The 12,672-nt window shown below is 42.9% G+C and overlaps 1 protein-coding gene and 1 non-coding gene across 2 annotated transcripts in view; both read right to left on the reverse strand.

Annotated features, from left to right (window-relative positions):
• The window catches only part of FAF1 (Fas associated factor 1), a 478,462-nt gene continuing 467,705 nt past the window's right edge, over positions 1,916-12,672 (reverse strand). Inside the window, exon 19 of the mRNA XM_005678443.3 lies at positions 1,916-2,176. Within this exon, the coding sequence (XP_005678500.1) occupies positions 2,093-2,176 (84 nt within the window). The 3' untranslated portion in view covers positions 1,916-2,092. The remainder of the gene's footprint in view (positions 2,177-12,672) is intronic.
• TRNAS-GGA lies at positions 4,354-4,426 on the reverse strand. The gene has a single exon. It is a non-coding gene; the product is annotated as a tRNA-Ser (tRNA).

Here is a 12,672-nt window from a genome sequence, read left to right on the forward strand (position 1 = left end):
CAGAGGGGCCAAAACAATAGGATTTCATGAGACCGAGCAAGAACTTTTCAAGGCAGGGTTGAAAAAGGGTGTGTAAACTTCATACAGGTTCAAGTAGCATTTAATAACTTTTATGAAATCGGTTTCAGAGTAAAGTCTATATTATTGGAATACAGAAGTGAAGGTGATAGAGGGGAACAATATGATGCAGTCAAACCCAAATTAGATGGAACAGGTCAGACATGAGAGTGAACTCGAGAGTCGCCTCCCTCCAGTCCCCACCCACACCATTGCTTGCTGGTCCCGAGTGTGGCCTGAGTTCAGGGCTGTTGCTTCTCCACAGCAGCTACAGAACATGGGCTCCCTGGAGAAAGAAGAGCTGGTGCCCGAGTACATCTGCAGCATTGGAAATGAGCGTCTTGTGGGGCCATCAGTTTGGGAAGGTAGGAATGGAGCTGGAGAGGAAGTGCTCAGGTTGAACTACCCCGGTTTGGGTGCCTTTTCCTTACAGCCTCCCTGGGGCCAGAGAAAGCCTGTACACAGGCAGATGTAGCACTAGTCTGTTAGGAACACACTTCTCTTAAGAGAGTGTTCAGGGGAGGTCCCTGGTTTGCGTGTCATAGAAAAGACACAGGTGGAATTTTCCTGGCCAATGCCCATTTCTGGGCAGAGGGAAAATGACCAGGCATATCTCAGGCTGTTGTTAGAGTCTCCTGAGAACCCCTTGGTTTGGGTCAGGGGGATAAACCCAGCACTTAAGACTCTTCTGGGCACATACAAAATGTCAAATCAGGATCCCAAAGCCTAGGATAGAGACCATAGGTGATACAAAAACAGATACGGAAAAACATTTCAAGACTGAAAAGAAATCACTAGTGGTGAAGGTATAAACAGTTCTTGCAAGAACTAAATTCCCACCCCCAAATCCATAGATTATTAATAATCCACATTTACTAAATCATCCCAAATTATTATATGTAAGTTCAGGCAATACATGTCTTCTGAGCTGAGCCCCCAGGTTTGCTCTCTCAAATATATGACATCAGAATTTTCAGCCACAGAATGAGATCCCTTTCATTTGAGATAGGAGTCTATCATCTAATACTGAAACATTAAAACAGTGGGGCAGGTTCCTTATTACAGCCAGGCTCAGAGTCTATGGGGTGGCTGATCAGTCAAGGTGCTTAAAACACCAAGTGACAGGGTCCAAATGTGTGATGGAGTAGAGGGAGAAAAGAGCAAGAGAGAATTGCGTTCAGTGTACACTGACGGACCAGCAACCTGGGAGCTGGTATCCATGAGGTTCTACCTGCCCAAGAGCAAACCTAACAGCAGCTTTCTGCAGCTGGGCCAGACACTGAAGTCCTGGTACTGGTCCTCTTCACACTATCTCAACATTCACATCGTGAGCTTAAACAGTTTCTCACACTGTAATGGAACAGCAAATAACTCCCAGATGGGCCCTGGGCACCCAAGGCAGCAGCAATAAATAAATATCTTGCTATATGTCAGATGCAGTCCTCAAACACAACCTTACATCTTAGTAAAGGAGTCAGGAAGTATCAACAAATGATATGCCTTTTGTTTTCCTACAACAATGTTTAATCTCCATGCCAAGAAGTCCCATTTGACTTTTTCCCCCTGCCTCTTAAAATCAGGTGACAAGTAGAAATCCAGTCATGAAAAGAAAAAGGCAGGGGTGTATGAGCCCTGGCTCAATGAGACATATCAAATACACAGCAGCCTGGTGTCACAGGTCAGGCAGAATGGTCCCAGACCCTGTGTGGAGAAGACGGGCACGGGAGAGGTAAAAATCCTACTTCATGGTCACTCACACTTTACCGGCGCATTAGTCATTGAACAAAGGTGAGGCGAAGGGGGTCAGGGTGGAAGAGTTGCAATTTTCTACAATGAGGATTGGGAACATATACTCGCGGATGGGAAATTTTAAGTAGCTATGTTTATTATTACTTTTTTCCAGCAATCTTGCAAGAGGCAGAAGTGTGACATTGAGTTGAGTGAGACGAGCGTGTAAATGGGTTGATGAGGAGCCCTCCTCTTGATGCAGCCTCTGGCTTGTCAAGGAATGGCTGGTTCCACCGCTGAGCCATGTTCACTCTTTTGCCTCAAGGAAAAGGGTTTCTTGAGGGAACAACTTTACCTCCAATAATGACTTATTTGGGTCCAGCTGGGTTACCTAAAAAGAAAGAAAATATATACTCAAAAGACTGGAAGAAGCACCATTTTCTCTCATGGCATTCAGATCCTGTCCTGAACTTTGATTTTGAGCCTACTATGTACCAGCACGAGCATTTTCACACCTACTATTTTCATTTGATTCTCAAAATAACCCTGTGAGGTAGGTGTTGTCCCCATTTTATAACCAAGGAAACCAGGGCTCAGAGAGGCCAAGTCTCATAGTTTGGTGGAAGAACTAGCATTTGACCTCAGGATGTACGTTCAGAAGCTGGAATCTCTTCCTGGGCATGTGGAGACCCACAGCTCAGCTGGGACAGCAGAGCAGGAGGGCCTTAGGAAAGGGTGCTGGTTAAAAACTGATTGGCATTTCAGAGGACACATACTTGTTTAACTCTGGACAGCAGGGAGGACCTTTTCTGTTTGGTGGGAGAGGGCTAAGCTTTGGGGGCTGATCTACATGCTGAACACACCTGCAGCAGAGACTATACGGTGCCCATCCCATGGAGCCCAGAGACAAGCATCTCCCCTACTGAGGAGAGGCTCCCTAGGGAGGCATATCAGTCTCCCTGTTGGTGGCATTGGTGAAGATATTTAGTTCCAAAAAAAGGAGGGAGTTGATGCCATAATATGACTTTATATTTTAGAAGTAAAAATTATTTTATAATATGAACTAGTACAGGGAATAAAGCTAGACAGAATCTTCTTGGCTCATTGGGGTATGTTGATCACACCCCAAATCAAACCCTATATTAGGGTTATGGCTTCCTTGGTCACTGGCAAGGATGTGATGTGGAGATTTTCTGAATCCAAGAGTGAGAGGAAAAAAAAAACCCAAACTTTCCTAAAGGGAACATGAATTTTAAAAAGCTGAGACATACTAATACTAGTTTAGTGATATGGACAATGGGCTGTGACTCCAGAAAGATTCTGGTTTAAATCACAACTGCGTAGCTATTAGCTTTGTGGCTTTGGAGTTAGTATCAACCCTGTAGGACTGATATGAGGATTAAGTGAAGAAAAACATAATTAGCACAGTGTCTGGCACAGAGCAGGTATTCAACGATGGCTGCCATATATGTGAGTAACTATAAGGGTAGATGATGGACACACAGATAAACGGACAGCTCCAAGTGTGCGTGATGGGAGGCTGGGCAGTCTGCTCAGTCAGATTTGAGTATAGGAGCTCTGGGCCCCTGGGCAAAGACTACAGCACCTGAGAGGGCAATCTTGTCCTCTGCTCAACTCAAGCCACACCTAATGAGATGGCTCTGCTGTCTTCTCCAAGATGATGGGAAGGGGACACCCTGGGGGCCTGAGTGTCACAGGCAGGCTGGTGAACTGAAGAAGGGAACACTATCTTTGACTGTATCCAGATGGAAATCTGGTATGCCCAGGAGGGTCATTAAGGAGGCACATCCGCCTTCAGAATCCTTTCTGCTTACAAGGAACCCACTGCAAGGCTGCTCTACTGATATCTCTTGGGCTCTGGGCAGATGGGCAGACAAGGTGGTGGGAGAGCCTAGCCTGCTGTCTGTCTTCCAATGCACAGGGGGCGGGGGGGGGGTTAGGGGGGGCAAGCTGCAGGCAAATGTTTACCCACTTCCCCAATTAACGTACAACACTGCGCTGGCTTCTGTCAACAAACAGAGCTATGCTGCCTCTGCTTCTGACTCGTTGGCATTTTCTGCCCAGCTGCTTCTGCTATTGTTCTTAATTAACAAGCCAGAGCTCTTCCAGCATCTTCTACTTTGTTATTTGTGGTTCATAAATATGATGTTTGCTGGGAGAAACCAAAATCATAATAGTGCCAGGGCTGCGCATACCAGCAGAAAGATGGGCCTAGAAGCAAAAGAGGCTGGGAGATTGGAGCCTTGAGGGCGTATTATCGATACACAAGGTTAGATGTTCGGAAAACACACCCAGTTTTCACCGTGTCTGATAAAATTTGAGTGATTTTTCCCAGTCAGTTTAAGTGGGAAAGCTGGGATTTGAGAAGGAGAAAACTGTAATTTCTTGAACACCTATTTCATGTCGAGCACTTTAAATATGTTATTTAATTTAATCCCTAAAAAACTAGGCATGACCCCATGGACTGTAACCTACCAGGCTCCTCCCTCCATGGAATTCTCCAGGCAAGAGTACTGGAGTGGGTTGCCATTTCCTTCTCCAGGGGATCTTCCTGACTCAGGGATCGAACCTGGGTCTCCTGCATTCCAGGCAGACGCTTTAACCTCTGAGCCACCAGGGAATTAACTAGGCAAATTAAGACGGAGATGACAGAATTGAGGCTCAACATGGCTGCCACTTGTTTAAGGCCATATAGTTAGTGAGGGTCTGTCTATACAGTACAGTGGTTAAAAACAGTGAGGCAACAGGTTCAAACTCATAGCTCTGTTACTACTTATATGACCTTGAAGAAGTAATACAACCCAAGAGTCTCAGTTTTCCCACCTATAAGATGGGAATAGTAAATTTCTCTTTTATAGGTTGTTGTGCTAGTTAAATAGAATAATGGTGATGAAGGCTCTGGTACAGAGACTGAACCAGTAAGTGCTCAGCTGGTAGCAGCCATTACTAGCTGGAGCACTGCCTTGGGTGGGGACTGGATCTGCCTAACTTTAGCTGGATCTCTTTCCCCAAAGTCTTCTGGAGCCCAGGCCTGCACTAGGCTCTCTCTCTTATTTCCATCTTGTTGCTCAGCAGAAGGGCTCCCTTCTCTCTGATAGATCAATGTCTCAGTACTTGGAGAATCCCTTCAGCAGGGCTGTGCCACCAAAAGACTGCTCACATTAAATGTGGTCGTGTTGGGGCTGCTCCTTCTGGTGCCCCGTATCACAAGCAATTTTTTTCTCTGAAGGTCATTTCAGACAGAAATTTAAAGTGAACAAGGACAATTTCATTTCCATTCTCATCTGCCTGGAGTAGACAGAGAGACTGTACGGAACCTAGTGAGATGCAGGATGCCATGCCTTTCCTCAGCGAGACTGTGGCTATACTGTGAAATGATCCTGAAGTGTTCTGGGCCCCATTCAAGAAGGATTGGGAGTGTGCTGGAGGGACCTCCTGTTAGGGAGGAATCTAAAAACCACGTTTTCTAACACATATCTGAAAAATGGGGTACGTCTTCCTGCTGCTGTGGGGGCAGGGAGGGGGCTGTGTGCCCTCTTTGAACATCTGCAGGGCTGGCAAATCAGCCAGGCAAACAGAGCAGATGTGTTCTCTGCAACTCCAGTGAACAGGGATGGCAATGATAAGGTGAAACTGTAGGGGAGCAGAACCTCAGCTGGTCAGAAAATACTTTTTAATAGAGCAGCAGGTGCTGGTGTGGCCACTACTTCTCTTTCATCTTTCTTCATTCCCCTCTTGTCCTGTAGTTTTCTTGTTTTTCTTTTATCATCATCATCATAGTAGCAATCAATTCCAGTTGACCCTTGAACAACCTGGGGGTTAGGGGCATCACCTTTCTAAGCAGTGGAAAATCACATAATAAGTTGTAGTCATCCCTTCATATATGCAGTTCCTCCGTATTTGTGGTTCCTCTGTATGTGGGTTCTGCATCCATGATAAAACTGAGAATGGCACATTATTGTAGCATTTGCTGCTGCTGCTGCTAAGTCACTTCAGTCGTGTTTGACTCTGTGCAACCCCATAGACGACAGCCCACCAGGCTCCCCCATCCCTGGGATTCTCCAAGCAAGAACACTGGAGTGGGGTGCCATTTCCTTCTCCAGTGCATGAAGGTGAAAAGTGAAAGTGAAGTCGCTCAGTCGTGTCCAACTCTTAGCGACCCCATGGACTGCAGCCCACCAGGCTCCTCCATCCATGGGATTTTCCAGGCAAGAGTACTGGAGTGGAGTGCCATTGTCTTCTCCAGTAGTATTTGCTACTGAAAAAAAAATCTGCCTATAAGGGAACCTGTGTAGTTCAAATCCATGTTGTTCAAGGGCTAATCATATTCAGTGCCTACAGTGTAGCTGGAACCATGCTAAATACTTCATATGAAATGCTTTTGAAGTAGTCCTCAAAACAGCCAAACAAAGTATGTATTATTATTACCATTTTAAAGTTGAAGATACCATGGGTTATCTTACCCAAGGTTGCAGATTGAATAAGCTTTAAAAGTCAAGTCTGCCTGACTCCAAAGCTAAGGATAACCAGAGTGCCACTGGCCTACATGTTGACAGGCTGCCCTGGGGGACAATACAGGGGTTGGGAGGGGAAGGGAAGTGTTCAAAGAGGGGCTTATTTGAGGAAGAAGATCATGATGATAAAGCTAACATTTATTGAGCATTTAATTTGTACCAGCCACATTCTAAGCACTTCACATTTATAAAACAATTTAATTTTCATAATAACCCTCTGACATAGGCACAATTGTTATTTCTATTTTACAGATGAGGAAACTGAGCCATGGAACATATTAATACTTGCTTAAGTTCTCAAAGTTGTTAAGGGCAGAGCCAGAATGTGAGTCAAGGCAATTTAGCTTTGGAATCCATAGGTTTAACTATTGGACTATTTTGCCAGAGGTGCTGCTAAGCATAGAGTCCACACAGAGAAAGACGCTGGATGACATGACACTGAGGTTGTTTCTAACCAAGCTTCTAGGATATAAGATCTTCACGATAAGAATGGCAAAAGGTCAAGGGTCAAGGAAAAAATCCTGAAATGTTTATAAAATACGAATACAAAAATGCAATCTGAGCTTATGTCCTGCCATTTACTTGGGATTTTACTGAATTATTGACTTTCTAAATCAACAGAGAAACCCTCCCTTTGGGACCTTCTTGGGGAGGAGGGGCCGTTCTCAGATAAGAAGTAGGCCTGACTTTGTCTAGGTTAGAAAAGGAAAGTCAATCTTCTTGATACTTTATTCATTATATTTAAGAAATCTGGAAAAAAAAGTTCTCATCAAGTTTACATTTTAGCAAACTGGCTTTTGTTTATGTTAACAAAAATGAGACATGCTTTCTGCCAAAGAGAGTTATTCTTTTCTAGGTCACTTTTCTCAGCAGTTTGAGCTTTCATGTATATTGTACTTCTATTATTTCCCTGGGCATTTTTTCCCTGAAAAAGTGTAACATTGCTGCTGAGAAAAATGTGAATCAATATGACAGTTTCTCATCCTTAGGCCATATTGAGTGAGTCCTACAATGTTAGAGTGGGAAAGCTCCTTAAATGCCAAATAGTCCAAGCCCTTCACTTCTCTGTGGGCAACCTGAGGCTCAGAGAGGTCAAGTGACATGGCCCAGATCACTTGGTTGATAAGGCACAGATACAGTGCTCTACCTGTTTCTAACTTCTGATTTGAGGTTCTTTCTAGTCACACTATTTTGCTTCTCACTTAACAAAAATGCCTGAGCAGAAATATAACACTAGTACTAGGCTGGGAGCTACCTGAGAGTAGGAGCTGAGTAATACTAAGAATAACGGTAACTGCAATATATGAACAGTACTTTACAGTCTGTAAGATATTTATACAAACATTAAATCAAAATCTTGCACGGTTGGTATTATTAGTCTTTTATGTTTTATTTAGCTTTCCTAAGGTAAGCTTTTATTTTAAAATTGAATAAAGGAAAGTCTGGATCTAATATTTTCATATTTAGAAAAAAATGCTAAGTTCAACAATTCATTTTGGAACAGAACATCTGCAAGCAAACAATGAATCTAGATGCACAGACATTACAGCCTTCACAAAAATTAACTTGAAATGGATTGTGAACTTAAATGTAAAACACAAATCTATAAAATTCCTAGAAGATAACACAGGAGAAAATCTAGATGACCTTGGGTATGGTGATGGCTTTTGGGATACAACACCAAAGACACAATTCATGAAAGAAATAATTGATAAGCTAAACTTCATTAAAATTAAAAACTTTGCAAAAGACACTGTCAAGAGAATGAAAAGACAAGAGACTAGGGGAAAATATTTGCAAAAGACACAACTAATAAAGAGCTATTATCCAAAATATACAAAGAACTCTTAAAACTCAACAATAAGAAAATGAACAACTCAGTTAAAAAATGGGCCCAGAACCTTAAACATACCTCAGTAAAGAAGATTGACAGATGGCAAATAAACATATGAAAAGATGCTTCTCCAACAGTATATGCCATCAGGGAAATGCAATTAAAACAGTGAGATACCACCACACACCTATTAGAATGGCCAAAATCCAGAACACTGACAACACCAAATGCTGACACTCATTTACTGCTGGGGGAATGCAAAATGGCATAGCCACTTTGGAAGACAGGTTGATGGTTTCTTACCATATTAATCATATTCTTACTATATAGTTCAGTAACAGCACTCCATGGTATTTACCCAAAGAAGTTAAAAACCTAAGGACCACACCAAAATCTGCACACAGATGTTTAATAAGCACCTTTATTCACAACTGCCAAAACTTGGAAACAACCAAGACGTTCTACAGTAGGTGAATAGGTAAACAGATTGGAATATCCAGACAATGGAACATTATTCAGTGCTAACAAGCTCTCCAACTACCGTAACATATATTGTCTAAATCTTAGAGCTATCCTAAGAGACTGGACTAATTTATCCTCATTTTCACAGATGAGAACACCAAAGTTCAAATAGGGACATTACTTGCACGTGGTCATACAGCTAAAAATTGGTGGAGCTCAGGTCTTCTCACTCCAAATCCTGAGCTCCTTCTACTCCATGAAGTAGGTAGCACAAAGGCCACATATGTAAATCCCCATATTATATTTAGTAAAACTGAATACATCTGCCCTTGGTTTTGTTCAAAATTAGCATTTACTTTGAACTTGGAAGAACAACTTATCTTTCTGGTAAGCTATGAGTAACATATTCTGTTAGCTGTGTATGTGCACTTAGTCGTGTCCAACTCTCTGCGACCCCATGGACTGCAGCCCGCCAAGCTCCTCTGTCCATGGGATTTCCCAGGCAAGAATACTGGAGTGGGTTGCCATTTCCTCCTCCAGATCTTGCCAACCCAGGGATTAAACCCACGTCTCTGTGTTTCCTGTATTGGCAGGTGAGTTTTTTTACCACTAGCGCCACCTGAGAAGCCCCCAAACATGTTCCATTACTTACTCTATTAAAAACATGCATATTAAATATTACAAGTTTAAAAAATAATTACCAATATCACTATCAAAAAATTTACCATTTATTTGGCAAAGTGTCAGGCACTATACTAGTTGTTCTATATATTACCTAATTAAATGGTCACAACAATCCTATGAGATAAGTACTCCTGTTATTCTCATTTATAATGAATTTGCTGAGGTCAAAAATGGTCAAGGGACTTGCCCAAGATTACACAGGTAAGTAGGAAAGATAATGTTGGAATTTGCACCCAGGTTTGTGAGCTTCTAGCCTGTATCTGATGCACTGCATTTCACTTCCTTTTAACTTCTGATCCTTCTTCTAAACAGAGGACAGCTAATGTAACTAAATGGCTTTTCTTGGCCATAAAGAAAGCAGGCATTCTGCAGCTGTCCTGGCTCATGTCCCTGTTGTGGCACAGGCTTTGTTGTTCCCCACAGGAAAACAAGCTACCTTTTGTTACTATCAATTTGGTCCTAACAGCTAATTGTTCATTTTCTTTAAACACCTTTTGATGAGCTGGGAATCCTTAAAGAGGGCAGTTATACCCACAAAGTATCAGAGGAAGAACTTGAGACCCAATCTGCTGGTCGTGTGCTGATCAGGGTGTGAAAAGGCTTTGGTAACTATAAAGTCTTTTGCAAACATAAGGGACTGACCATCAACATCATCCACAACACCAGCTGTAGCTCCTAGCAAATTCTCCTCTACATTTGCTGCAGGTGGTAATGCAAAAAGAACTTCCATTCTGGAACGGCTGCACTATGGGGCTAGGGCTTCACTACAGCTTATTTACATTGCAGCTTCCAGTATAGTTTCTGGACCAATCTGTCTCACAGGATCACAGAAAAGAGTGGCACTGGGGTGAGGATTTCCAGGAAAGAGTGAGAGATGCTATTCTTCCCATTATTAAAGTGTGGTAGAACAACTGGGGTGCTAGAAGTGAGGGTGGGTGGTCTGTGGCTGCTAAGCACAGGAATGCCTATAGGACATTTTGATGCTTTCAGGTGGGAAGAGGAGAGAAAGAAAGAAAAGTTAAAGGAAGAACAAAGGGAGCGAAAACTAAGGTCTAGGCTGCCCTATGTGTGTGTGTGTGTTTTTTAATAATATTATAATGATAACAACAGTTAACATTTATGGGGGCTTACTAGGTGCTAATTGTACCAAGTACTTTATAAGTACTACACAAGCCCATGAGGGACGTACTATTACCTCCACTTTAAAATGAGGAATAGAAGCTCAGAGAGTTTATATAACCTGCCTAAGATCGCACAGGTGGGAAGTAACAGAGCAAGGATTTAAAACTAGGTCTGGTTCCAAAGTCTGTTTTCTTAACCATCACATTAGGTACTTCTACTACTGTAGTCATACAATGCACTATTTATTCTTTGCCTCTTGTTTGGAAAGACTATCCCCTTTGTGTAACTGAAGCATAAATTTCCCCACAAAGGAGTATATTACCAACTCAGACACTTGGGCAAATTTCATTCATAGCTCCTCAATTATCACAGACCTAGTGATTGTTAAAGCTGGAGGGCCTTTAGGAGTCCATCTCTGTAATAGATGGGGAAAGAAAAGCCCAGTGAGTGGAAAGAACTTACCCAAGGTTACTCAGCACTCTCAGCAGATCTGGGACCAAATCTGGATTCTTCATTCCCAGCCTATGCCTTTAGACAGGCTGTTTAATGAGGATACCAATTCTAAAGTGTTCCCAGTAACGAAATGACCTCAAACTTGGTATACTGTCAGGGAGATCCTAGGCACCAAAACAAAAAAATGTGATCCTCTCCTTGCAGTGCTATCACTGATGGTGGTTTTGGTCACTACACTTTTTTTCTTTTTAAAGTTTAAAACAGGTTTTTTGAGAGAGACACATATTCCATAGGCAGAATGCAGTCCATCTCATAAGGCGAGAGTGGCCTGGTCACTGTAATAAAGGGTAGTGGGGAAGACCCAGAGGGAACATAGAGACTTCTATCAGGAGAGGTGGGGGGTGGGTTGCGGAGGGGAAAGCCTCTTTAGTCTAGAAACACAAGAAGATCCAAATTGGCAGAATGAATATAAAAAGCATAAAAAAATAGAAGAGGCATGCCTCCTCACCCTGGGAAGCCCAAGATTAGTCCTGTCCCTCCTGGGCTCTGGAAGACACAATTTCAAGTAACTAAAAGGAAGTCCTGCTTTACAGAGTGGTTTGCAAGCTCACTGTTTCTGAAAGCTTAATAAACAAGGTATATGCAAATTCATTAATGAGGATTCTAGAGTGTGGCAAGAGAAAGCCAGAGTCATTCAGCCTTGCTGGTGTGGGTTACAGGTGTACCAGGAAATGGGTCTCATTCCTCAAAGCAGCCAAGATCCTGAGGGGTGGGTTACCTTTGACCCTGAGCACCTGGTGCTGATCTGAAACAGTCTGCGAAACATTGATGGAGGGAACATGCCTCACTTTCAGAGGCCCATATCATGGAAGGCAGCCAGGATCTTGCATAAAAAGCTCCTGGAATAGAAGCTCAGAGTTTGCCTCTGATAAAAGATGAGTCCACAACATCACACTAAGACAAATGAAAGGAGAGAAACCTGTTAACTGTTTAGATTTAGAACTGCTCAGTTTAGTTCAGTTCAGTTGCTCAGTCATGTCCGACTCTTTGCAACCCCATGAATTGCAGCACACCAGGCCTCCCTGTCCATCACCATCTCCCAGAGTTCACTCAGATTCACGTCCATTGAGTCGGTGATGCCATCCAGCCATCTCATTCTCTGTCGTCCCCTTCTCCTCCTGCCCCCAATCCCTCCCAGCTTCAAAGTCTTTTCCAATGAGTCAACTCTTCGCATGAGGTGGCCAAAGTACTGGAGTTTCAGCTTTAGCATCATTCCTTCCAAAGAAATCCCAGGGCTGATCTCCTTCAGAATGGACTGGTTGAATCTGCTTGCAGTCCAAGGAATTCTTAAGAGTCTTCTCCAACACCACAGTTCAAAAGCATCAATTCTTCAGCACTCAGCTTTCTTCAGAGTCCAACTCTCACATCCATACATGACTACTGGAAAAACCATAGCCTTGACTAGACGGACCTTAGTCGGCAAAGTAATGTCTCTGCTTTTGAATATGCTATCTAGGTTGGTCATAACTTTTCTTCCAAGGAGTAAGCGTTTTTTCATTTCATGGCTGCAGTCACCATCTGCAGTGATTTTGGAGCCCCAAAATATAAAATCTGACACTGTTTCCACTGTTTTCCCATCTATTTCCCATGAAGTGGTGGGACCAGATGCCATGATCTTCGTTTTCTGAATGTTGAGCTTTAAGGCAACTTTTTCACTCTCCTCTTTCACTTTTATCAGGAGGCTTTTTAGTTCCTCTTCACTTTCTGCCATAAGGGAGGTGTCATCTGCATATCTGA

Source organism: Capra hircus, chromosome 3 (genome assembly GCF_001704415.2).
Source record: "Capra hircus breed San Clemente chromosome 3, ASM170441v1, whole genome shotgun sequence".
Classification (NCBI taxonomy): domain Eukaryota; kingdom Metazoa; phylum Chordata; class Mammalia; order Artiodactyla; family Bovidae; genus Capra; species Capra hircus.